Raw genomic sequence first — 27,198 nt, forward strand, 5'->3', positions numbered from 1 at the left:
CGTCACCAATCTTTCACTGGGTGACAACTTTCCTCCCCACATTAAAAAGTATTCCCTGTCGTGTTTTGGCAGACTGTAGCATACTGTATTATTCACTGTAGTGTTTACTGTAGTATTCCCTGTAGTGTTTTGGCAGACTGTAGTAGACTGTAGTATTCCCTGTAGTGTTTTGGCAGACTGTAGTAGACTGTAGTGTACTGTAGTGTACTGTAGTGTACTGTAGTATTCACTGTAGTGTTTTACAGACTGTAGTATACTGTAGTATTCCCTGTAGTGTTTTGGCAGACTGTAGTAGACTGTAGTGTACTGTAGTGTACTGTAGTGTACTGCAGTATTCACTGTAGTGTTTTACATACTGTAGTATACTGTTGTATTCCCTGTAGTGTTTTTACAGACTGTAGTATACTGTAGTGTACTGTAGTGTACTGCAGTATTCACTGTAGTGTTTTACAGACTGTAGTATACTGTTGTATTCCCTGTAGTGTTTTGGCAGACTGTAGTAGACTGTAGTGTACTGTAGTGTACTGTAGTGTACTGCAGTATTCACTGTAGTGTTTTTACAGACTGTAGTATACTGTAGTATTCCCTGTAGTGTTTTGGCAGACTGTAGTAGACTGTAGTGTACTGTAGTGTACTGTAGTGTACTGCAGTATTCACTGTAGTGTTTTACATACTGTAGTATACTGTTGTATTCCCTGTAGTGTTTTGGCAGACTGTAGTAGACTGTAGTGTACTGTAGTGTACTGCAGTATTCACTGTAGTGTTTTACAGACTGTAGTATACTGTAGTATTCCCTGTAGTGTTTTGGCAGACTGTAGTAGACTGTAGTGTACTGTAGTGTACTGCAGTATTCACTGTAGTGTTTTACAGACTGTAGTATACTGTTGTATTCCCTGTAGTGTTTTGGCAGACTGTAGTAGACTGTAGTGTACTGTAGTGTACTGTAGTATACTGTAGTGTTTTGGCAGACTGTAGTAGACTGTAGTGTACTGTAGTGTACTGTAGTATACTGTAGTGTTTTTGTGGACTGTAGTATTCACTATAGTGTTTTTACAGACTGTAGTATACTGTAGTGTACTGTAGTATTTACTGTAGTGTTTACTGTAGTGTTTTTACAGACTGTAGTATACTGTAGTGTACTGTAGTATTTACTGTAGTATTTACTGTAGTGTTTTTGTAGACTGGAGTGTACTGTAGTATTTACTGTAGTGTTTTTACAGACTGTAGTATACTGTAGTATTTACTGTAGTGTTTACTGTAGTTTTTACTGTAGTATTTACTGTAGTATTTACTGTAGTGTTTTTACAGACTGTAGTAGACTGTAGTATTTACTGTAGTGTTTTTGTGGACTGTAGTATTTACTGTAGTGTTTTTGTGGACTATAGTGTTCATTGTAGTGTACTGTAGTATTTACTGTAGGGTTTTTGTGGACTATAGTGTTTACTGTAGTGTACTGTAGTGTACTGTAGTATTTACTGTAGTGTTTACTGTAGTGTTTTTGTGGACTGTAGTATTTACTGTAGTGTTTTTGTGGACTATAGTGTTTACTGTAGTGTACTGTGGTGTACTGTAGTATTTACTGTAGTGTTTTTGTGGACTATAGTGTTTACTGTAGTGTACTGTAGTGTACTGTAGTATTTACTGTAGGGTTTTTGCAGACTGTAGTGTACTAAAAGAGCAGAGGTTCCATCACCTGTAGGTAGGTAGGACTGGGGTCTGATGGAGAGTTCAGAGGTTCCATTACCTGTAGGTAGTTAGGACTGGGGTCTGATGGAGAGTTCAGAGGTTCCATTACCTGTAGGTAGTTAGGACTGGGGTCTGATGGAGAGTTCAGAGGTTCCATTACCTGTAGGTAGTTAGGACTGGGGTCTGATGGAGAGTTCAGTGGTTCCATTACCTGTAGGTAGTTAGGACTGGGGTCTGATGGAGAGTTCAGTGGTTCCATTACCTGTAGGGAGTTAGGACTGGGGTCTGATGGAGAGTTCAGAAGTTCTGCTCTTCTCTATAACCTGTAGGGAACATCATGTGATCTATACTTGGCATGTAGGTTTCTCACTTATGGGTGGGCGCAGATTGGGATATGGGAAGGGGAATGGGCAGGGTATACACAAATTAAATACTGTGCTGTTTTACTACAGTGTTTGTGCAGATAATATTGTAGTGTTTTTTTATAGTATTCTACAGTATACTACAACATTATATAGTAAGTACTACACATGATCGACGGATACCACAAAGTGTAGTATTGTATTCTACGGTATAATACAGTTTACTACAGAATTCTATAGTAAGTTGTGTAGTAGTCTATAGAAATATGTAGTATTTTTCCATGTGGGTCTGTTGGGATTTTTCTCCAGCAGAATGAGTTTCAAAGTCCTGACCGAGGCCTGAATTAGAGCTGTAACTATCGATACCAGTATCGCATTATCTTTCCCATGGCGAGACCAAAAACACAAAGTAGATTTTTAGTCCTTTAAAAACCTGTTGCATGTAAGTGATTGTGTGCTATAGCCTGGATAATAAATACATGACTCTGGATGGTAACATGATGTTAGTTTCCAACATGAAGGCTGTTAAATCCGCTCTGTGTTTTGTTTCCTTTGCCCAGATACTAAGGAGTATGGCAATACTGGTATGGTCCCGGCCTGACTGGCTGGTTGACTGGCTGGCTGACTGGCTGGTTGACTGGCTGGTTGACTGACTGGCTGACTGGCTGGTTGACTGACTGGCTGACTGGCTGGTTGACTGGCTGGCTGACTGGCTGGTTGACTGGCTGGTTGACTGGCTGGTTGACTGGCTGGTTGACTGGCTGGTTGACTGGCTGGCCCTGAATGTCTTCCCCGTGATCACGTGGAGATACCCAATGAGAATTCACGTCTAATCAGCTCGCTGTAAAAACAACTAATTAGCCCCTGCCGCTCTCTAATGATGTGTTGACAAACACAGACGATAAGGCCTTCAAGCAAATAAGCAGCGGGATTTGCCATGTTTCCTGCCTTGTTATCTGGCCCGGCTAGGACAAAGGGGTGATTATAACCTGTTGTGTTAGAGAAATGTAAACAAGGTTTGGTAAAGAGGAAACAGCATGGCTTGATGCCTTGCTCACACCAACCAGTGTAGTCATACAGTCCGCTATTGGAGGGAAAGAACTAACTATGCCCAATGCTATTGGATCTACCGCACCTACTGTCTCTAACTAGGAATGCTTGGCTATGAAAAGCCAACTGACATTTACTCCTGAGGTGCTGACCTGTTGCGCCCTCTACAACCACTGTGATTATTACTTTTATTTGACCCTGCTGGTCATTTATGAACATTTGAACATCTTGGCCATGTTCTGTTATAATCTCCACCCTGGTACAGCCAGAAGAGGACTGGCCACCCCTCAGAGCCTGGTTCCTCTCTAGGTTTCTTCCTAGGTTCCTTCCTTTTTTTAGGGAGTTTTTCCTAGCCACCGTGCTTCTACATCTGCATTGCTTGCTGTTTGGGGTTTTAGGCTGGGTTTCTGTACAGCACTTTGAGATATCAGCTGATGTAATAAGGCTTTTATAAATACATTTGATTGATTGATAATACTTTGCTAATTCAAGGTTTCAACAAAAAAAAAAAAAATCCAAATCACAACAAACTATTCAGAAATACTAGAGACATAAAAGTGTAAACACTCACAAAGGATTAGTGTGTCGGTTCACAACTGAGGTGTATCAAACCCTGCTTTTGATAAAAGCCCCCTGAAGTACTGCTAGGTGAGACATTAGCCAGTAAACCTCTGTGCCCCCAGCAGGCAGATGTAGCAGGCAGCAAGATGAGGAGGAGAATATCAAGTGGTAATTGACAGCAGCTGGGGCTGTGCAGCTTTCCCAAACAGCTTCCCAAGCAAGCTGAACTGAAGGACGATACCGATTATCACTCGCTCAGTAAAACATTAGTGTCAGTCTGTGTGGGAATGTTACCAACTGTTATGATTCATAGCTAGCTAGCTAGCACATCATATTGGAGCTGTGCATGTCTGACACATTTCAAGTTAGTCAGCTGTGTACAATATCTGCATGTCAGTTTTAGGTCTGTCTGTCTGTCTTGCTCTCTAGTTCCCTCCTAAACGAGGAGACAGACACAGCCTCAGGTTAGAGTTGGTCTTCCTTCTGTCTGTACTACAACTAAAAATCTACATCCAAGCAGGAAGTGCTACATCCTCCTAAGACAAAGGATTAAATGTGAAGTGGTCCTCAGCCCTCACGTTTTTATTAGTTTGGCCTTCCACTGGGCCAGTTTTATTAGTTTGGCCTTCCACTGGGCCAGCTTTATCAGTTTGGCCGTTCCACTGGGGCCAGTTGTATTAGTTTGGCCTTCCACTGGGCCAGTTGTATTAGTTTGGCCGTTCCACTGGGGCCAGTTGTATTAGTTTGGCCGTTCCACTGGGCCAGTTGTATTAGTTTGGCCGTTCCACTGGGCCAGTTTTATTAGTTTGGCTGTTCCACTGGGCCAGTTTTATTAGTTTGGCCGTTCCACTGGGCCAGTTTTATCAGTTTGGCCGTTCCACTGGGCCAGTTTTATCAGTTTGTCCGTTCCACTGGGCCAGTTTTATCAGTTTGTCAGTTCCACTGGGCCAGTTGTATTAGTTTGGCCGTTCCACTGGGCCAGTTGTATCAGTTTGGCTGTTCCACTGGGCCAGTTGTATTAGTTTGGCCGTTCCACTGGGCCAGTTTTTTCAGTTTGGCCGTTCCACTGGGCCAGTTTTATCAGTTTGTCCGTTCCACTGGGCCAGTTGTATTAGTTTGGCCGTTCCACTGGGCCAGTTGTATTAGTTTGGCCGTTCCACTGGGCCAGTTGTATCAGTTTGTCCGTTCCACTGGGCCAGTTGTATTAGTTTGGCCGTTCCACTGGGCCAGTTGTATTAGTTTGGCCGTTCCACTGGGCCAGTTTTATTAGCGCTGATAGGGCTGATAAGTCCAAATGGCACTCAATTCCCTTTACAGTGCACTGCCCCGGTCAAACGTAGTGCATTATGAATGCAATAGGCTGTCACTTCGGATGCAAACACTGTGTTGGGAAGAATCGGTGGGGTTATCTCAGTTATCTCCCCATCCCGGATCCGGGATCGTGAATACAGACTCAAGCTCATTACCATAACGCAACGTTAACTATTCATGAAAATCGCAAATGAAATGAAATAAATATGCTAGCTCTCAAGCTTAGCCTTTTGTTAACAACACTGTCATCTCAGATTTTCAGAATATGCTTCTCAACCATTGCAAAACAAGCATTTGTGTAACAGTATTGATGGCTAACGTAGCATTTAGCATTAGCATTCAGCTGGCAACATTTACACAAAAAAACAGAAAAGCATTCAAATAAAATCATTTACCTTTGAAGAACTTCAGATGTTTTCAATGAGGAGACTCTCAGATAGCAAATGTTCAGTTTTTCCTGAAAGATTATTTGTTTAGGACAAATCGCTCCGTTTTCTGCGTCACGTTTAGCTATGAAAAAACCCCTGTATCCAGGATTGTGTAAATCTATCAGCAAGCTCATTAGCATAACACAACGTTAACTATTCATGAAAATCGCAAATGAAATGAAATAAATATGCCATCTCTCAAGCTTAGCCTTTTGTAAACAACACTGTCATCTCAGATTTTCAAAATATGCTTCTCAACCATAGGAAAACAATCATTTGTGTAAAAGTAGCTAGCTAGCGTTAGCATTTAGCGTTAGCATTTAGCGTTAGCATTAGCGTTAGCATCCAGCACGCAACATTTCAACAAAAACATAAAAGCCTTCAAATAAAATAATTTACCTTTGAAGAACTTCTGATGTTTTCAATGAGGATACTCTCAGTTAGAGAGTGCTCAGTTTTTCCAAAAAGATTCTTTGTGTATTAGAAATAGCTCCGTTTTATACATCACATTTGGCTACCAAAAAAAATCCGAAAATTCAGTCCTCAAAACGCGAACTTTTTTCCAAATTAACTCCATAATATCGACTGAAAACATGGCAAACGTTGTTTAGAATCAATCATCAAGGTGTTTTTCACATATCTCTTCATTGATACATCGTTCTTGGACACATGGTTTCTCCCCTATATCAAATGGAAAAGTAGGAGCAGCTGGCATTTGCGCACCGAATTCCACGCAGGACACCAGGCGGACACTTGGAAAATGTAGTCTCTTATGGTCAATCTTCCAGTGATATGCCTACAAATACGTCACAATGCTGCTAAAACCTTGGGCTAACAACAGAAAGTGTAGGCTCATTCCTTGCGCAATCACAGCCATATAAGGAGACAATGGAAAACAGAGCTTCAGAAATTCTGCTAATTCCTGGTTGATGCATCATCTTGGTTTCGCCTGTAGAATGAGTTCTGGGGCACTTACAGACAAAATCTTTGCAGATTCTGAAACTTCAGAGTGTTTTCTTTCCAAAACTGTCAGAATATGCATAGTCGAGCATCTTTTCGTGACAAAATATCGCGCTTAAAACGGGAACGTTTTTTATCCAAAAATGAAATAGCGCCCCTAGAGATCTAACAGGTTAACTGAGGTATCTCAGTTAACTCAGTTCGGTGGAGTTCTCAGTTATCTCAGTTAACTCCAGAATCGGTGGGGTTATCTCAGTTATCTCAGTTAACTCAGTTCGGTGGAGTTCTCAGTTATCTCAGTTAACTCCAGAATCGGTGGAGTTATCTCAGTTATCTCAGTTATCTCAGTTAACTCAGTTATCTCAGTTCGGTGGAGTTATCTCAGTTATCTCAGTTATCTCAGTTATCTCAGTTAACTCCAGAATCGGTGGAGTTATCTCAGTTATCTCAGTTATCTCTCAAGCCATCAAAACCAGAGGTCAAATTAACAGTAGAGTCAGTTTACGCAGGACGTATATCAATGTAGATTAATTTATGTTATTGTATTGTTTTTCACCTGCTACCCACTATTTCTCTCGAATGAAAAAAAATGTGGTTTGGTAAAACACCAACAACTGTCAAGTCAACTTGTACCAGTGCACTGTAGCAGTGCAGTATAGCAGTGTACTGTAGCAGTGCATTATAGCAGTGTACTGTAGCAGTGCATTATAGCAGTGTACTATTGCAGTGCATTATAGCAGTGCATTATGGCAGTGTACTTTAGCAGTGCATTATAGCAGTGTACTTTAGCAGTGCATTATAGCAGTGTACTATAGCAGTGCATTATAGCAGTGCATTATAGCAGTGCATTATAGCAGTGTACTTTAGCAGTGCATTATAGCAGTGTACTTTAGCAGTGCATTATAGCAGTGTACTATAGCAGTGCATTATAGCAGTGCATTATAGCAGTGCATTGAGATTAGCTATTCCTCTGTATGTATACTAAGTACCCTAACATATTACAAGCCTTCTTATAAGGCATTACAAAGCCTCCTGCATGCTTATAACAAGTTATAAAATATTATATCTGCCGCCTATAAGTAAAGTGTTCCCCCACCCAGTGTTCCCCCACCCAGTGTTCCCCCACCTAGCAGGTGTTGATTTAAATGATACATTGTTTACAAAGTTGCTTCTCTTTCTCCTATGCTGGCCCTGTAGAGCCTGTCAGCTGCAGAGCAGACACACATACATACACTTTAATTGCACACACAGAGATGCATAAAACGCTCTCCCTCGCCCTTCATTTGACAAATCTGATCATAATTCTATCCTCCTGATTCCTGCTTACAGGCAAAAACTAAAGCAGGAAGTACCAGTGACTCGCTCAATATGGAATTGGTCAGATGACGCAGATGCTAAGTAAGCTAAAGCACTGTTTTGCTAGCACAGACTGGAATATGTTCCGGAATTCAACCAATTGTCATTGAGGAATTACCCAGGGTTGGGGAGTATTGTCAGGAATTACCCAGGGTTAAGGAGTATTGTCAGAAATTACCCAGGGTTGAGGAGTATTGTCAGGAATTACCCAGGGTTGGGGAGTATTGTCAGGAATTACCCAGGGTTGGAGAGTATTGTCAGGAATTACCCAGGGTTGAGGAGTATTGTCAGGAATTACCCAGGGTTGAGGAGCATTGTCAGGAATTACCCAGGGTTGGCTTGTCCAGGGTTGGGGTACCCAGGGTTGGTGAGTATTGTCAGGAATTACCCAGGGTTGGCTTGTCCATTGTTGGGGTACCCAGGGTTGGTGAGTATTGTCAGGAATTACCCAGGGTTGAGGAGTATTGTCAGGAATTACCCAGGGTTGAGGAGTATTGTCAGGAATTACCCAGGGTTGGCTTGTCCAGGGTTGGGGTACCCAGGGTTGGTGAGTATTGTCAGGAATTACCCAGGGTTGGCTTGTCCAGGGTTGGGGTACCCAGGGTTGGTGAGTATTGTCAGGAATTACCCAGGGTTGGCTTGTCCAGGGTTGGGGTACCCAGGGTTGGTGAGTATTGTCAGGAATTACCCAGGGTTGGCTTGTCCAGGGTTGGGGTACCCAGGGTTGGTGAGTATTGTCAGGAATTACCCAGGGTTGGCTTGTCCAGGGTTGGGGTACCCAGGGTTGGTGAGTATTGTCAGGAATTACCCAGGGTTGGTGAGTATTGTCAGGAATTACCCAGGGTTGGTGAGTATTGTCAGGAATTACCCAGGGTTGGCTTGTCCAGGGTTGGGGTACCCAGGGTTGGTGAGTATTGTCAGGAATTACCCAGGGTTGGCTTGTCCAGGGTTGGGGTACCCAGGGTTGGTGAGTATTGTCAGGAATTACCCAGGGTTGGTGAGTATTGTCAGGAATTACCCAGGGTTGGTGAGTATTGTCAGGAATTACCCAGGGTTGGTGAGTATTGTCAGGAATTACCCAGGGTTGGCTTGTCCAGGGTTGGGGTACCCAGGGTTGGTGAGTATTGTCAGGAATTACCCAGGGTTGGCTTGTCCAGGGTTGGGGTACCCAGGGTTGGTGAGTATTGTCAGGAATTACCCAGGGTTGGCTTGTCCAGGGTTGGGGTACCCAGGGTTGGTGAGTATTGTCAGGAATTACCCAGGGTTGGCTTGTCCAGGGTTGGGGTACCCAGGGTTGGTGAGTATTGTCAGGAATTACCCAGGGTTGGTGAGTATTGTCAGGAATTACCCAGGGTTGGTGAGTATTGTCAGGAATTACCCAGGGTTGGTGAGTATTGTCAGGAATTACCCAGGGTTGGTGAGTATTGTCAGGAATTACCCAGGGTTGGTGAGTATTGTCAGGAATTATCCAGGGTTGGTGAGTATTGTCAGGAATTACCCAGGGTTGGCTTGTCCAGGGTTGGGGTACCCAGGGTTGGTGAGTATTGTCAGGAATTACCCAGGGTTGGCTTGTCCAGGGTTGGGGTACCCAGGGTTGGTGAGTATTGTCAGGAATTACCCAGGGTTGGTGAGTATTGTCAGGAATTACCCAGGGTTGGTGAGTATTGTCAGGAATTACCCAGGGTTGGTGAGTATTGTCAGGAATTACCCAGGGTTGGCTTGTCCAGGGTTGGGGTACCCAGGGTTGGTGAGTATTGTCAGGAATTACCCAGGGTTGGCTTGTCCAGGGTTGGGGTACCCAGGGTTGGAGAGTATTGTCAGGAATTACCCAGGGTTGGAGAGTATTGTCAGGAATTACCCAGGGTTGGAGAGTATTGTCAGGAATTACCCAGGGTTGGAGAGTATTGTCAGGAATTACCCAGGGTTGGCTTGTCCAGGGTTGGGGTACCCAGGGTTGGAGAGTATTGTCAGGAATTACCCAGGGTTGGAGAGTATTGTCAGGAATTACCCAGGGTTGGCTTGTCCAGGGTTGGGGTACCCAGGGTTGGTGAGTATTGTCAGGAATTACCCAGGGTTGGCTTGTCCAGGGTTGGGGTACCCAGGGTTGGAGAGTATTGTCAGGAATTACCCAGGGTTGGAGAGTATTGTCAGGAATTACCCAGGGTTGGCTTGTCCAGGGTTGGGGTACCCAGGGTTGGAGAGTATTGTCAGGAATTACCCAGGGTTGGTGAGTATTGTCAGGAATTACCCAGGGTTGGCTTGTCCCTAACGGTAACGGTAATCCATTACTTTACCAGCAAAAATATTGTTATCAGATTACAGATACTTTTTAAAAACTAGATGATTACTTTGATGGATTACTTTAAATTCAGAAAGGATGTTTGCGAGAAAAAAAAAGTTGATAATTCTCCGTTTCAATTACATTTTAAAAAAGAGCTTAAGTTTAAGTTTGTCCTTAGTGAGAGTGTGGAAATCTGTCATTTTGGCAAAAGGGTGGCTATTTGAAGAATCTCAAATATAAAATATATTTAGATTTGTTTAACACTTTTTTGGTTACTACATGATTCCATAATGTGTTATTTCAGAGTGATGATGTTTTCACTATCATTCTACAATGTAGAAAATAGTAAAAATAAAGAAAAATCCCAGAATGAGTAGGTGTGTCCAATCTTTCAACTGGTACTGTATAAATGCCGCATTATGTAAGGGCGTTCGTCTGTAGGAGGAAGAGAAGCGGACCAAAGCGCAGCGTGGTGGTTATTCATGTTTTAATAAATCGCTACACATGAACAAACTAACAAAAACAAGAAATGTGAAAACACAAAACAGTCCTATCCTGTGACACCAAACACAGTGACAGGAACAATCACCCACAAACACACAGTGAAACCCAGGCTACCTAAGTATGATTCTCAATCAGAGACAACTAATGACACCTGCCTCTGATTGAGAACCATACTAGGCCGAAAACATAGAAATGCCCCAAAACATAGAAAAACAAACATAGACTGCCCACCCAACTCACGCCCTGACCATACTAAATAAATACAAAACAACAGAAATAGAGGTCAGAACGTGACACATTAACTAAGCTTTCTACCACATATAATAATATGATTAAATTATATCTTTACATTAGAAACCAAAGTCCATTGATTCTTGAAGAATTTAACTTCTAAATGCCTCAGGAGTTTAGATCAACTATCACACTCCATCAGAACCCAAAATATAAGCTTGTTTTTCTCCAATGTTTCTAAACACTGTAAATGTAACCACACACTGTATATCCTCATAACATGGTTAAAAAACAATAATGTTGATATCATGAATCGTCAGTCCTTACATCCATAGCTCTGTCTGTTAATCTGAGAGTTGGTTACATTCCTCCAGGCCCATCCCTCAGCTTTTTACCAAAACAGAGGCGGGGTGACGGTTTCATTATTGTTTCATCGTTGGATTTGCCCTTTAAACAGCTGCATATTATCAAGATACCAAAGTGTCACCAACAAAAAGGTAAACAAGAGGCCTTTAGCAAATGCAGCACATGGCATTCATTTTTCACATGTAAATAACACTTTTCAGTGGTGCTCAAAGCCATTCCATGAGCGAAGCATTTATTTTTCAAATCAATTTTATTTTGATTTGTTTATTTAACCTTTATTTAACAAGGCAAGTCAGATTTTTATTTACAATGAGGGCATAGCCGGGCCAAACCCTCCCTTGACCCGGACGACGCTGGGCCCAATCAGTCCTCCATGACAGCAAAATCATAAACAACAGAGTAGGGCTGGCTAATAAGTCCTGGTGTCATGCTCAGGTGAAACAATTTGGCTAATTATTAAGTACTTCCATATTTCCAAGTCCGATTCTTGAAGGTCAAGGGGTATAACATTGATTGGAATGACTAGAATTCTGATAGACTGGTTTTTAATGTAAAGATATCATTTAATCATATTATTATAATGTAGCAGAAAGCGATGGGTTAGAAGAAGCCTAAATAACCCACCCATAAAGTAAAAACGTAACATCCATATATGGACAGCTGTGTAAACTTTAACATGGATTTATCCTGCAATAGATGTCGTTCAATTGGTAACATACATTTTTGTTGTCTTGTAATGTCTCTTATTAAGGAGATTACGTTGCTGAGTTTGGGGTAATCCAAAAGTTACGTTACTGATTTACAACTTTTGACTAGTAACTGTAATTGATTTACATTTAGAAAGTAACCCAGGCTATATGTCAAAGAATGTCTGATGAAATAATAACATTTTCATCCTGATGAATAAATCTGGATATCTTCCACTAAACTACATGATTATATATGATGTTCGACTGACTACATTTCTTCCACTAAACTACATGATTATATGATGTTCGACTGACTACATTTCTTCCACTACACTACATGATTATATGATGTTCAACTGACAACATTTCTTCCACTAAATTACATGATTATATATGATGTTCGACTGACTACATTTCTTCCACTACACTACATGATTATATGATGTTCAACTGACGACATTTCTTCCACTAAATTACATGATTATATATGATGTTCGACTGATGACATTTCTTCCACTAAATTACATGATTATATATGATGTTCGACTGACTACATTTCCTCCACTACACTACATGATTATATGATGTTCGACTGACTACTTTAATGTAAATGTGCCTTATTAAGGTACGTGTAGATTACAACTTCTTTTAAAGGACCTTTGCCATGATCACCTCATGAAAGAAGCATTTACCCTATAAGCAGAAGTAGCAGCTTGCAGAAAAATGTTATCTTATTTCTCCTCAGTCTCTTTCTACTTTTCTACAATTAACATGTGTTCTATCCATCTATCTGTACTTACTGCTGTGTGTGCTGATTGTAGTGAATGTTGTCATTAAGAATATATATAAAAACAAATCCCTTTTGGATTCAATGAGGAAAACATTGAAGTGTTTACCACATCAGTCACCAGCTTCATCGATGACGTCGTCCCCACAGTGACCATACGTACATACCCCAACCAGAAGCCATGGATTACAGGCAACATCCGCACTGAGCTAAAGGCTAGAGGTGCAGCTTTCAAGAAGTGGGACTCTAACCCGGACCCTTATACGATATCCCGAAACGCCCTCCGATAAACCATCAAACAGGAAAATCATCAATACAAGACTAAGATTGAATCCTACTACAATGACTCTGACGCTCATTGGATGTGGCAAGGATTGCAAACTAATACCGACTACAAAGGGAAGCCAGCTGCGGGCTGCCCAGTGACATCAATAATCTGCTCCCTAACATTATAAACCTGCATCAGGACATCAATAACCTGCTCCCAAACATTATAAACCAGCATCAGGACATCAATAAGCTGCTCCCTAACATTATAAACATGCATCAGGACATCAATAACCTGCTCCCAAACATTATAAACCAGCATCAGGACATCAATAAGCTGCTCCCAGACATTATACACCTGCATCAGGAAATTGAATCTATCATAGTTCATGTAGGGATTCAATGACATTATGAAGGGCAGCTCAGAACAGCTGAAGGTGGATTTTAAATAACTGATTGGGTCTCTGCTTGACACCAACAAACGCTCCATAACACTTGTAACCTCTGCCCTCCCTAAATCGTGGCATTGAACGGTTCAGCAGACTTTTCGCCCTCCATAACTGGCTACTGTAGCTCTGTGTGTAACATTTATTGACAATGTTGATACCTTCTGGAAACAAAGCTTGTTTTATAAGGAGGATGGGATCCACCATGGATCTTTTCAAAGCATTATAAGGATGCATTGAGACAACGACTTATCATTGACCCAAGCCCAGCTCATTTCATCCCTACCATTGATTCCCTGAGATGTCATAATGCTTCATCAAATGTACATTGTCCCAGGGGTGCTGGAAGACACAATGTAAGTAACCTGATGTATGTCCCTCTTACTGCCCTGAATACTTTTGCTGATTCTACAGCTATTGTATGCAGTAATTATGTGCCTATGAATCAGAGTTATACTGTTAGCACTGAGGCGGTGTGCCTTAGTAGGATGACCACTGTGTGCAGCTCACCCTGCACTAACATAAATAACATGAGCATGTCTACTTCTGCTCAACTTCCCAGTAAAGCAATGAAAAGAATCAAGCATCCCAGAAAAGTGCTCAAAACAGCCCACGTTAACATAAGGAGACTTAAGAAACAAGGTTCATGAAGTCAATAATTGTACTAGTAACAGATGACATTCATATTCTGACAATCTCTGAAACTCACTTAGATAATACCTTTGATGATACAGTTGTAGCAATACAAGGTTATAACATCCACAGAAAATACAGAAATGCCAGTGGTGGAGGTGCTGCTGTTTATATTCAGAACCACATTCCTGTAAAGATTAGAGAGGATCTCATGTTAAATACTGTTGAAGTAATATGGCTACAGGTTCATCTGCCTCACCTAAAGCCCATTCTGGTGGGAAGCTGCTATAGACCATCAAGTGCTAACAGTCAGTATCCGGATAACATGTGTGAAATGCTTGATAATGTATGAGATATCAACAGAGGGATATATTTTCTAGGTGATTTCAATATTGACTGGTTTTCATCAGACTGCCCACCCAAGAGAAAGCTTCAAACTGTAACTAGTGCCTGCAACCTGGTTCAGGAAGTCAGTCAACCTACCAGGGTATTTACAAACAGCACAGGAATAAAAATCAGCAACATGTATTGATCACATCTTTACTAACGCTGCAGAAATGTGCTTTAAAGCAGAATCCAGATCCATCGGATCTAGTGATCACAATATAATAGCCCATATCTAGGAAACCAAAATTCAAAAGGCTGGGCCTAATATAGTGTGTAAGAGGTCAGGCTGGGCCTAATATAGTGTGTAAGAGGTCAGGCTGGGCCTAATATAGTGTGTAAGAGGTCAGGCTGGGCCTAATATAGTGTGTAAGAGGTCAGGCTGGGCCTAATATAGTGTGTAAGAGGTCATACAATACGTTTTGTAGTGATTCCTATGTTGTCGATGTGAAGAATATTTGTTGGTCCGTGGTGTGTAATGAGGAGCAAACAGACGCTGCTCTTGACACATTTATACAACTGCTTATTCCAGTTACTAATAAACAATGCACCCATTAAGAAAATGACTGTAAAATAAAAAACTATTACATCTCTGTCAATTGACAGGGATGGTATTGTCACGTTCTGACCTTTATTTCCTTTGTTTTGTATTTATTTAGTATGGTCAGGGCGTGAGTTGGGTGGGCAGTCTATGTTTGATTTTCTATGATTTGGGATTTCTATGTTTCGGCCTAGTATGGTTCTCAATCAGAGGCAGGTGTCTTTAGTTGTCTCTGATTGAGAATCATACTTAGGTAGCCTGGGTTGCACTGTTTGTTTGTGGGTGATTTGCTATGTTAGTGGCTTGTGTGTCAGCACAGGTCTAATTTGTAGTTTCACGGTCGTCATTTGTTTATTGTTTTTGTATGCAGTGTTCAGTACTTTCTTTATTAAATATTCACTATGAACACATACCACGCCGCGTTTTGGTCCTCTGATACTTCTCGCCTCTCCTCTTCAGATGAAGAGGAGGAAGACCGTGACAGGTATGGTTGAGAGGGATGAAGCAATAGGAATGGCAAATAAGTCTGGCTGCACAAACCGATTGGCAAACGTACAGCAAATTGAGAATTCACTGAAACTGAATAAAAAAGAAGAAAAACTACACTATGAAACAGATAAAATGACAAAGAATGATAATAAAAAAGCTTTTTTATTATTTTATAAATTACACGCGTTTACATGGACGAGGTAAATGTAAATATGTAAAAGTGGAACATACTAAATGTGTCGTGTAAGAGCTAATGGGGATCATTAATAAATATAAAATACAATATAAAATACAAAACATTAAGACAAAGGAGCTGATCGTGGACTCCAGGAAAAGGAGAGCCAGGCAGGTCGAGAACTTAAAGTTCCTTGGTGTCCATATCATCAACAATGAGTCATGGTCCAAACATACCAAAGTAATTATTTGCTACTTTAAATATTTATTAGTTGTTATTTTTGTTTATTTTTATTTTTTTTGTTGTTGGTATTTTTCTTTAAACTGCAGTGTTGGTTAAGGGCTTGTGAGTAATGATTTCACTGTGAGGTCTACTACCTGTTGTATTCGGCACATGTGACTAATACAATTTGATTTGATTTGACACTCACGCATATATTCTGCAGAGTAGACAGTACACCATCCATGTGTGTCACATGCAGAAATACAACATCAGTGTTTAAAAATTACAACCAACCAACGGCCAATGGCAGGCGTAGATCATCAAATTGGCCAGCACTCTACTGCACGAGTCTGGGTGCTTTCATTATTGGCCATCATGATGGAGAGGGATGGAGATGGAGAGAGAGAGAATGGGAGAGAGAGAGAATGAGAGAGAGAGCGAGAGAGAGAATGAGAGAGAGAGCGAGAGAGAGAGAGAGAGAGAGTTGGAGAGATATAGAGAGAGAGAGATGAAAAGAGAGAGCGAGATAGAGATGAAAAGAGAGAGCGAGAGAAATGAAGAGAGAGAGAGAGAGATAGAGATAGAGATATAGTGATGAAGAGAGAGAGAGAGAGAGAGAGGTGGAAGCCACATTTATCCTCTCTGATTGGTATCTCCCAAATAAGCATGGCAGACGTGAAATCTTTTCAGAGAAAATTGTTGAAGACATCTGCCGACGCTTTCTCCTCCCCTGACGCAACTCTGATGTGCAAGTGAACATCCCTCTGGATAGGGTTGGCATGGTAACCCCTAACTGCTATTCACCGCTGGTGCTAGCTAAAAGCTTTAGGGCCTAGTTGAAAATCCATTTGGGCCGCTATACCTGAGTGACTGTAGTCGTTGTCTCCCCCATCCTCCAGCTGAAGGTGCTGTAAATCTTTATGCCTTATGCAAGAAGAGAGATGTTTTTTTTTTGTGTGAATAAATCAATGGTAGTTTGACGGTTTGTTTTTCTTTGTCGAAGAATTGTTAGCGATGGTTAGAACGTGATGACGGCGTCCTGGCAGTTTTACTGCTATGCCTGGTAAATGTTATACCAATTTTATAATCTTAAATAAATCCCCCCTAGATTCGATTGACACACCTGTGTGTCACAAGGTGTCATCATTTTTAATATTGAAAAGCTCTCTGTGTGTGTTTGTACTAGAGACTTACCGATGCTTGTAGCGGCTGCGGCTCAATCCCCTCTTTCTGTCGATGTAACATGTAGTTTTGGGAAAGCAGTCTTTTTCTACGCACGAGAGGATCCAGACAAGACAATTGTCACCAAATCGTCTGTAAAAACCCGAAAGGTTTGAGCTACAAAATAAATAAGTCACCGTCATGTGAAAGGTGAGACTCTCACGAACACGTCAGTGCCAGGCACAACTGCCAAGCAAAAAGGAAGTTCACATACACCTTAACTAAATAATTTTAAACTCAGTTTTTCACAATTCCTGACATTTCATCCTAGTAACAATTCACTGCCTTAAGACAGTTAGGATCACCACTTTATTTTAAGAATGTGAAATGTCAGAATAATAGTAGAGTGAATGATTTATTTCAGCTTTTATTTCTTTCATCACATTCTCAGTGGGTCAGAAGTTTACATACACTCACTTAGTTTTTGGTAGCGTTGCCTTTACATTTTTTTTTTACTTGGGTCAAACGTTTCGGGTAGCCTTCCAGAGAATTCCACAATAAGTAGGGTGAATTTTGGCCCATTCCTCCTGACAGAGCTGGAGTAACTGAGTCAGTTTTGTAGGCCTCCTTGCTCGCACACGCTTTTTCAGTTCTGCCCACAGATTTTCTATAGGATTGAGGTCAGGGCTTTTGATGGGCACTCCAATACCTTGACTTTGTTGCCCTTATGCCATTTTGCCACAACTTTGGAAGTATGCTTGGGGTCGTTGTCCATTTGGAAGACCCATTTGCGACCAAGCTTTAACTTCCTGACTGATGTCTTGAGATGTTGCTTCAATACATCCACATAATTTTCCTACCTCATGATGCCATCTATTTTGTGAAGTGCACCAGTCCCTCCTGCAGCAAAGCACCCCCACAACATGATGCTGCCACCCCCGTGCTTCACGGTTGGGATGGTGTTCTTCGGCTTGCAAGCGGCCCCCTTTTTCCTCAAAACATAATGATGGTCATTATGGCCAAACAGTTCTATTTTTTATTCATCAGACCAGTGGACGTTTCTCCAAAAAGTACGATCTTTGTCCCCATGTGTAGTTGCAAACTGCAAACTGCAAACGCATCTCCTTCCTGAGCGGTATGACGTCTGCATGGTCACATGGTGTTTATACTTGCATAATATTATTTGTACAGATGAACGTGGTACCTTTAGACTTTTGGAAATTGCTCCCAAGGATGAACCAGACTTGTGGAGGTCTACAATTTGTTTTCTGTGGTTTTGGCTGATTTATTTTTATTTTCCCATGATGTCAATCAAAGAGGCACTGAGTTTGAAGGTAGGCCTTGAAATACATCCACAGGTACACCTCCAATTTACTCAAATGACGTCAATTAGCCTATCAGAAGCTTCTAAAAGCCATGACATCATTTTCTGGAATTTTCCAAGCTGTTGAAAGGCACAGTCAACTTAGTGTATGTAAACTTCTGACCCACTGGAATTGTGATACAGTGAATTATAAGTGAAATAATCTGTCTGTAAACAATTGTTGGAAAAATGACTTGTGTCATGCACAAAGTAGATGTCCTAACCGACTTGCCAAAACTACAGTTTGTTAACAAGACATTTGCGGAGTGGTTAAAAAACAAGTTTTAATGACTCCAACCTGAGTGAATGTAAACTTCCGACTTCAACTGTACATATTCCCACTGTAAGTAAAACATGTTGACAAACCTACATTCCGCAACTGATTATTCTGTTGGTCATATATTATATTGCATAGCAATGATTGATTCATGTAATTGTAAATAGTGTCACTGTGACTTTGACTAGTATTACTGACGGATACATTGTGCTAATGGAACATGCTTAGTGAGGGGGGCTAGAGGGCTAGAGGGGGATAGGGGTAGAGGGCGAGCCGAAGAGGGGGAGTGACGGAAGAGAAGAGGGGTGTTTAGGCTTTAGAAGAGGCTCCAGCCCTATGGTTAGCTTCACACACGCACACACACACACACACAAACGCACACACGCACACACGCACACACACGCACACACGCGCACACACACACACACACACACACACACACATACACACACGCCAACACACTCTGTCCCCATAGTTAGCTCCCCACTACAGTCCCCTATAACGACCTACGCTACTTCAGCTGAGATGAGCCATTCCAGTCACAGAATTATCTGAAGGGCGCCGTCGCGTTGAAGTAAATGATCTCATCCAGACGCAAACGGACACAATTTGCACAAATTACAATTCATTATTAGCATTTGCATATAGTTCTATACTATGGTTATGTACATGTGAAGTAACCTGTGGTCAAGCCTCTGTGAATAAAACAACCGATTGAGTATGACACTACAACACAGAATAGCACAGATGTACATTGGAATGGATTAGCTATGACACATTTTTCCCGCATGGCAAAAAAAAAAAAAAAAAAATGTAGATTACAACATAGCTAGTAATCACTCAATTTGAGTTATATTGAACGTCATTAATAATTGAAAGTGATTTGCCACGATCTGCTATCAGACTGACTTTCACACCATAGCCCTTTCCAATATCTGCTTGGTTGTCCTTTTACAGACCTTGTAGTCTACCCTACCTATTTGCATGAAGTGAGTTATTATCAAAACCACAGGGGAATTTTTGAAAGGACTTTTTCTGATTTGCCTTTTGGCACCCGAGAGAAAAAATGAGCCACTTACTGTTAGACTAATCACTGGACTAATCACTTAACAGTTCAAGTCTGGAGGCTGTAATGATGGTTTAATGCACAGATCAATAACAGAGAAGGACCAGCCTCTCCCAGAGAGATGAGAGAGAAGGACCAGCCTCTCCTAGAGAGTTGAGATAGAAGGACCAGCTTCTCCTAGAGAGTTGAGATAGAAGGACCAGCTTCTCCTAGAGAGATGAGAGAGACGGACCAGCTTCTAATAGAGAGATGAGAGAGAAGGACCAGCTTCTAATAGAGAGATGCGAGAGAAGGACCAGCAACTCCTAGAGAGATGAGAGAGAAGGACCAGCTTCTAATAGAGAGATGAGAGAGAAGGACCAGCCTCTCCTAGAGGGATGAGAGAGAAGGACTAGCTTCTAAAAGAGAGATGAGAGAGAAGGACCAGCCTCTCCCAGAGCGATGAGAGAGAAGGACCAGCCTCTCCTAGAGAGATGAGAGAGGAGGACCAGCCTCCCCTAGAGAGATGAGAGAGAAGGACCAGCCTCTCCCAGAGCGATGAGAGAGAAGGACCAGCCTCTCCTAGAGAGATGAGAGAGAAGGACCAGCCTCCCCTAGAGAGATGAGAGAGAAGGACCAGCCTCCCCTAGAGAGATGAGAGAGAAGGACCAGCTTCTAATAGAGAGATGAGAGAGAAGGACCAGCCTCCCATAGAGAGATGAGAGAGAAGGACCAGCCTCCCCTAGAGAGATGAGAGAGAAGGACCAGCCTCCCTTAGAGAGATGAGAGAGAAGGACCAGCCTCCCCTAGAGAGATGAGAGAGAAGGACCAGCCTCCCCTAGAGAGATGAGAGAGAAGGACCAGCATCCCCTAGAGAGATGAGAGATAAGGACCAGCCTCCCCTAGAGAGATGAGAGAGAAGGACCAGCCTCCCCTAGAGAGATGAGAGAGAAGGACCAGCCTCCCCTAGAGAGATGAGAGAGAAGGACCAGCCTCCCCTAGAGAGATGAGAGAGAAGGACCAGCCTCCCCTAGAGAGATGAGAGAGAAGGACCAGCCTCCCCTAGAGAGATGAGAGAGAAGGACCAGCCTCCCCTAGAGAGATGAGAGAGAAGGACCAGCCTCCCCTAGAGAGATGAGAGAGAAGGACCAGCCTCCCCTAGAGAGATGAGAGAGAAGGACCAGCCTCCCCTAGAGAGATGAGAGAGAAGGACCAGCCTCCCCTAGAGAGATGAGAGAGAAGGACCAGCTTCTAATAGAGAGATGAGAGAGAAGGACCAGCCTCCCCTAGAGAGATGACAGAGAAGGACCAGCCTCCCCTAGAGAGATGAGAGAGAAGGACCAGCTTCTAATAGAGAGATGAGAGAGAAGGACCAGCCTCCCCTAGAGAGATGAGAAGGACCAGCCTCCCCTAGAGAGATGAGAGAAGGACCAGCTTCTAATAGAGAGACGAGAGAGAAGGACCAGCCTCCCCTAGAGAGATGAGAGAGAAGGACCAGCCTCCCCTAGAGAGATGAGAGAGAACGACCAGCCTCCCCTAGAGAGATGAGAGAGAAGGACCAGCTTCTAATAGAGAGATGGGAGAGAAGGACCAGCCTCCCCTAGAGAGATGAGAGAGAAGGACCAGCCTCTCCTAGAGAGTTGAGATAGAAGGACCAGCTTCTCCTAGAGAGTTGAGATAGAAGGACCAGCTTCTCCTAGAGAGATGAGAGAGACGGACCAGCTTCTAATAGAGAGATGAGAGAGAAGGACCAGCAACTCCTAGAGAGATGAGAGAGAAGGAACAGCTTCTAATAGAGAGATGAGAGAGAAGGACCAGCCTCTCCTAGAGGGATGAGAGAGAAGGACTAGCTTCTAAAAGAGATATGAGAGAGAAGGACCAGCCTCTCCCAGAGCGATGAGAGAGAAGGACCAGCCTCTCCTAGAGAGATGAGAGAGAAGGACCAGCCTCCCCTAGAGAGATGAGAGAGAAGGACCAGCCTCCCCTAGAGAGATGAGAGAGAAGGACCAGTTTCTAATAGAGAGATGAGAGAGAAGGACCAGCCTCCCCTAGAGAGATGAGAGAGAAGGACCAGCCTCCCCTAGAGAGATGAGAGAGAAGGACCAGCTTCTAATAGAGAGATGAGAGAGAAGGACCAGCCTCCCCTAGAGAGATGAGAGAGAAGGACCAGCCTCCCCTAGAGAGATGAGAGAGAAGGACCAGCCTCCCCTAGAGAGATGAGAGAGAAGGACCAGCATCCCCTAGAGAGATGAGAGATAAGGACCAGCCTCCCCTAGAGAGATGAGAAGGACCAGCCTCCCCTAGAGAGATGAGAGAAGGACCAGCTTCTAATAGAGAGACGAGAGAGAAGGACCAGCCTCCCCTAGAGAGATGAGAGAGAAGGACCAGCATCCCCTAGAGAGATGAGAGAGAAGGACCAGCCTCCCCTAGAGAGATGAGAGAGAAGGACCAGCCTCCCCTAGAGAGATGAGAGAGAAGGACCAGCCTCCCCTAGAGAGATGAGAGAGAAGGACCAGCCTCCCCTAGAGAGATGAGAGAGAAGGACCAGACTCCCCTAGAGAGATGAGAGAGAAGGACCAGCTTCTAATAGAGAGATGAGAGAGAAGGACCAGCCTCCCCTAGAGAGATGACAGAGAAGGACCAGCCTCCCCTAGAGAGATGAGAGAGAAGGACCAGCTTCTAATAGAGAGATGAGAGAGAAGGACCAGCCTCCCCTAGAGAGATGAGAAGGACCAGCCTCCCCTAGAGAGATGAGAGAAGGACCAGCTTCTAATAGAGAGATGAGAGAGAAGGACCAGCCTCCCCTAGAGAGATGAGAGAGAAGGACCAGCCTCCCCTAGAGAGATGAGAGAGAACGACCAGCCTCCCCTAGAGAGATGAGAGAGAAGGACCAGCTTCTAATAGAGAGATGAGAGAGAAGGACCAGCCTCCCCTAGAGAGATGAGAGAGAAGGACCAGCTTCTAATAGAGAGATGAGAGAGTAGGACCAGCCTCCCCTAGAGAGATGGGAGAGAAGGACCAGCCTCCCCTAGAGAGATGAGAGAGAAGGACCAGCTTCTAATAGAGAGATGAGAGAGAAGGACCAGCCTCCCCTAGAGAGATGAGAGAGAAGGACCAGCCTCCCCTAGAGAGATGAGAGAGAAGGACCAGCCTCCCCTAGAGAGATGTACTGTGTCCTGAAGAAGCATGAAGCTACTTGCGGTGATGCTCAGTGTTAAAACTCTGTAGTTGATGATTTAAAAAAAATACTATTTTAGTTGCCAATATCACCATACAGTACATCTATGGGGCATTTCACATCCAAAGTCATCCTCCTTCTTTTTAGGAAAAAGAAAATGGCCTCAGATACTCTACAGACTAAGGTAATATACAGACTCATGTAATATAGAGACTCAGGTACTATACAGACTCATGTAATATAGAGACTCAGGTAATATAGAGACTCAGGTAATATACAGACTCAGGTAATATAGAGACTCTCTACCTCTCTCTCTCTCTCTCTCTCTCTCTCTCTCTCTCTCTCTCTCTCTCATCCCAAATGGCAACCAATTCCTTATGTAGTGCACTACTTTTGACCAGGGCCCATAGGACTCTGGTCAAAAGTAGTTTACTACATAGGGAATAGGTTCCCATTTGGGACTCATTGTCTTTGTGTTACTGCTCCTCCATTAGCCCGCTCCTCAAATGTACAGTGATTAATCCTTCAGCGTTCAACCTTGACAGGAATTATTCTCCCTCTAATGAATTACAAATGTGGCGAAGTCACGTGCTTCGCCGGGGCAAGCCGCGACCGGCAGTCGCATGTCCACCAACCTAATTGCCTTCAGCGCATCACAATTCAATACAAAATGCCTTTTCTCTGCCAGATGACGTCCATTGTCTTGCCATCACGCCATCTCTTTCCACACAGATGTTAGGGGATCTGTTTGAGATTCTACTCGGTGTTCAGTTCTAGCGGCGATGTCTACTGACTAAGAAGGGAAGTGGGACGTGGGGAATGGGGTAGCCAAGCAGCCGGGGCAGATATCGGTGGAGGATGAGGGATTGAAAGCTGACTACGTCAACGTGAGGATACAGGATATTTTCTAGTAGTTATTTGAGATCAAGTAAATAATATTTATAAGAATTCCAAGCGGCTCTACCAGACATTTATGTTCGATACAGTCTGTTGCTTGACCAGGAAAACCTGTGTCTGATGTCATACTGACCCCCCGAGGGGGGTGTCTGATGTCATACTGACCCCCCGAGGGGGGTGTCTGATGTCATACTGACCCCCTGAGGGGGGTGTCTGATGTCATACTGACCCCCTGAGGGGGGTGTCTGATGTCGTACTGACCCCCTGAGGGGGGTGTCTGATGTCGTACTGACCCCCTGAGGGGGGTGTCTGATGTCGTACTGACCCCCTGAGGGGGGTGTCTGATGTCATACTGACCCCCTGAGGGGGGTGTCTGATGTCATACTGACCCCGAGGGGGGTGCTGACCCCCTGAGGGGTTGTCTGATGGCATACTGACCCCCTGAGGGGGGTGTCTGATGTCATACTGACCCCCTGAGGGGGTGTCTGATGTCGTACTGACCCCCTGAGGGGGTGTCTGATGTCATACTGACCCCCTGAGGGGGGTGTCTGATGTCATACTGACCCCCTGAGGGGGGTGTCTGATGTCGTACTGACCCCCTGAGGGGGGTGTCTGATGTCGTACTGACCCCCTGAGGGGGGTGTCTGATGTCGTACTGACCCCCTGAGGGGGGTGTCTGATGTCATACTGACCCCCTGAGGGGTGGCTGATGTCATACTGATCCCCTGAGGGGGGGTGTCTGATGTCATACTGACCCCCTGAGCGGGGTGTCTGATGTCATACTGACCCCCTGAGGGTGGTGCTGACCCCCTGAGGGGGGGTGTCTGATGTCATACTGAACCCCTGAGGGGGTGCTGACCCCCTGAGGGGGGTGTCTGATGTCATACTGACCTCCTGATGGGTGTGTCTGATGTCATACTGACCCCCAGAGGGGTGTGTGTGTGTGTGTGTGTGTGCATGTGTGCGTGTGTTTGTGGTCGTATTGTATTTCCCATTGGATCAACACAGGCTGTGTTTAGACAGGCAGACACATTCTGATCTTATGAAATAAATAAGTGGTCTTTTGACCAATCAGATGTCTAAATCACATTTCTTAGTCAAATATCTAAGTCACATGTCTAAGTCACATGTCTAAGTCACATGTCTAAACGCTGCCATAGAGTTCTTCATCTAACCTGATGCCCTTCAGATGTGTCTGTTTGTATAGAAACACACACACACGCACACACACGCACACACGCGCGCACGCGCGCACACACGCGCGCAGCACACACGCGCACACACACATACACACACGCACACACGCACACACACACACACACGCACACACACAAGCACACACACACGTACACACACACACACACACACACACACACACACTCACACACACACACGCACACACACACACACACACACACACACTCACACACACGCACACACACACACACACACATGCACACACACACACACACACGCACACACACACACACACACACGCACACACACACACTCACACACACGCACACACACGCACACACACACACACACGCACACACACACACACACACGCACACACACGCACACACACACACACACACGCACACACACACACCTGTTTGGACATAGACAGCAGTGGGACTAGCCTGTTTATTTTGTTTTTGAACAACAGAGACTGGACCATCACCTGATCAATGTGTTCTATAATTAGGATTGGAAACTCTTCAATCTCTACGAATTTATGTTCAAGAAATCTTGAGCAGATTGAGCAGATCCAACTTGATATTACATTCACAACTAAAATGGGATAGTCTAGTACATATTACTTCTTCATATTGACCCGAAACATTTCACTGTGCAGTTCTTTTCAGTGTCGGCCGCCCTCCATGCCTTATTTTTATTTTTTATATTTTTTAATACCCTGATTGCCGTTCCTTTCGTTTGCTGGTCAGTTGCCGTGGCAACCCCGGTTTGATTGTGGAACCCCCCCCCCCCCCCCCCCCCCCCCCCCTGTACGTTTATTAAGTAGGGGTGCGTTTGTTCATTCGTTCGCTGGCCGTGTTTAATTGACGCACACTAATGCACATGCCTTTAGCAGATACTAGATGCTTTTTTTGGTTCCAGGTCAAACTTCCAGGTCCACGCATTTACATAAAAGCATCACATTTAGTCTGGAAACCCACTCATTATTAGCAATTTCAACAACGCAGATGTTTTTCTTCCTTCTTCCAGTGATAACTGCAGTGCAAACACTAATTTATTAGCAGTAAATATTGCCTCTTTGGATGATGTTGGTGTTTTTAGGAGGTTTTTTTGGGGGGGGGCTGACACTAAAGACCACAGCGTCTCCGAGAAGAAAAGACCACTGACAGGAGAGGACGGCAACGAGCAATTAGTGTTTTTTTTGTTTTTTTTTGGTGGACGGCGGCTCCAAGACAATACATGTTGCAGTTAACGCCGTGGTAAACAAGATATGTTAGACATATATTTGCCTTTGTGAGTCTGAAAAACAACAAACAAACAAACAAAAACACTCCCTAGAGCAAACACAAATTGCAAGTTACAGGTTACAAACACAACTTATCTCCTGGATGTATTCTTCATCGACAGAGAAATAATACCGTGTTAATTATACACTTCTAAACATTAACTATGGGGAGAGAGACTTTTAAAAAAGAATAATACCATAATAAGGCAGCAATGTTGACTCATTCAACGTTAACAACACAAGCAATATTAGGATATAGCCTATCAATACAAAGGTATACTTTGTTTTTAGCAAATGTTAATAAACTATGCCAAATGTTAATAAACTATGCCAAATGTTAATAAACTATGCCAAATGTTAGTGAGTAACACATTTTTTAAATTTTTTATCACACCTGACTTGGTAATAACGGCTTATAAGCCCTTTATAAATGTCTTATTCCCTAGTTAAAATGATTTTACTCAGAGCCGTGGCTCGACTACTCAAACAGTATTTGACTTGTGTAATCTATCAGAATACTGCTGCGTTACAGATGTCCCTGAGGTGGTGGGTGGCATCCTGGGGAGATACTGAACCTATATATGGTAACAGTACATGTTGTTATCCGTGGCTTATCTCATGACTTCCTTGTAGCCAGTCACGTGAGCGTACCTTATCTCTCTCCTATAGGCAGCCATCTTGGCGTGAGAGACACTGGCTAATGTTGATCTAATTGTTGTGACATGCTGTGGTCTCCATGGCCTGTGTAGAACTTCAGAGAGAGCTGAAAACTTCTGGGAGTCTCTGTCCTGTACTGTGTGTACCTTCACTTTCCTTCATGTAAGATTTGATTAAATACATCATATTAAGCAACTCATGGTTGGGGGATGTCTGGAAAAACCTGGGAGTTTTGGAAATGTTATCAAAAATCCTACGTCCATATATGTGAATATGTGCTGCTATCCCCTTGAACAGTGCCTTGTCTCCACTGTGGTCCGAGGTGACAGGGCACAGATGTCTTCCAATCAATCTGCCAATCCACATCACAGTCTGAGCCTGGGTCAATGTGGAGCTGTTGTCTAGT

At 43.4% G+C, this 27,198-nt stretch overlaps 1 protein-coding gene across 1 annotated transcript; it reads right to left on the minus strand.

The window, feature by feature from the left end:
• Positions 1-1,669: 1,669 nt before the first annotated feature.
• LOC118937401 (polycystic kidney disease protein 1-like 3) lies at positions 1,670-24,567 on the minus strand. The gene is made up of 4 exons (XM_036936349.1): positions 24,542-24,567; positions 24,247-24,460; positions 23,912-24,154; positions 1,670-1,948 (listed from the first exon to the last, which is right to left on the minus strand). Exons 1-4 carry the CDS (start codon positions 24,565-24,567, stop codon positions 1,670-1,672), a joined length of 762 nt encoding a protein of 253 aa, XP_036792244.1.
• Between the last annotated feature and the right edge of the window lie 2,631 nt (positions 24,568-27,198).

This window comes from Oncorhynchus mykiss, chromosome 11 (genome assembly GCF_013265735.2).
Source record: "Oncorhynchus mykiss isolate Arlee chromosome 11, USDA_OmykA_1.1, whole genome shotgun sequence".
NCBI classification, from domain to species: domain Eukaryota; kingdom Metazoa; phylum Chordata; class Actinopteri; order Salmoniformes; family Salmonidae; genus Oncorhynchus; species Oncorhynchus mykiss.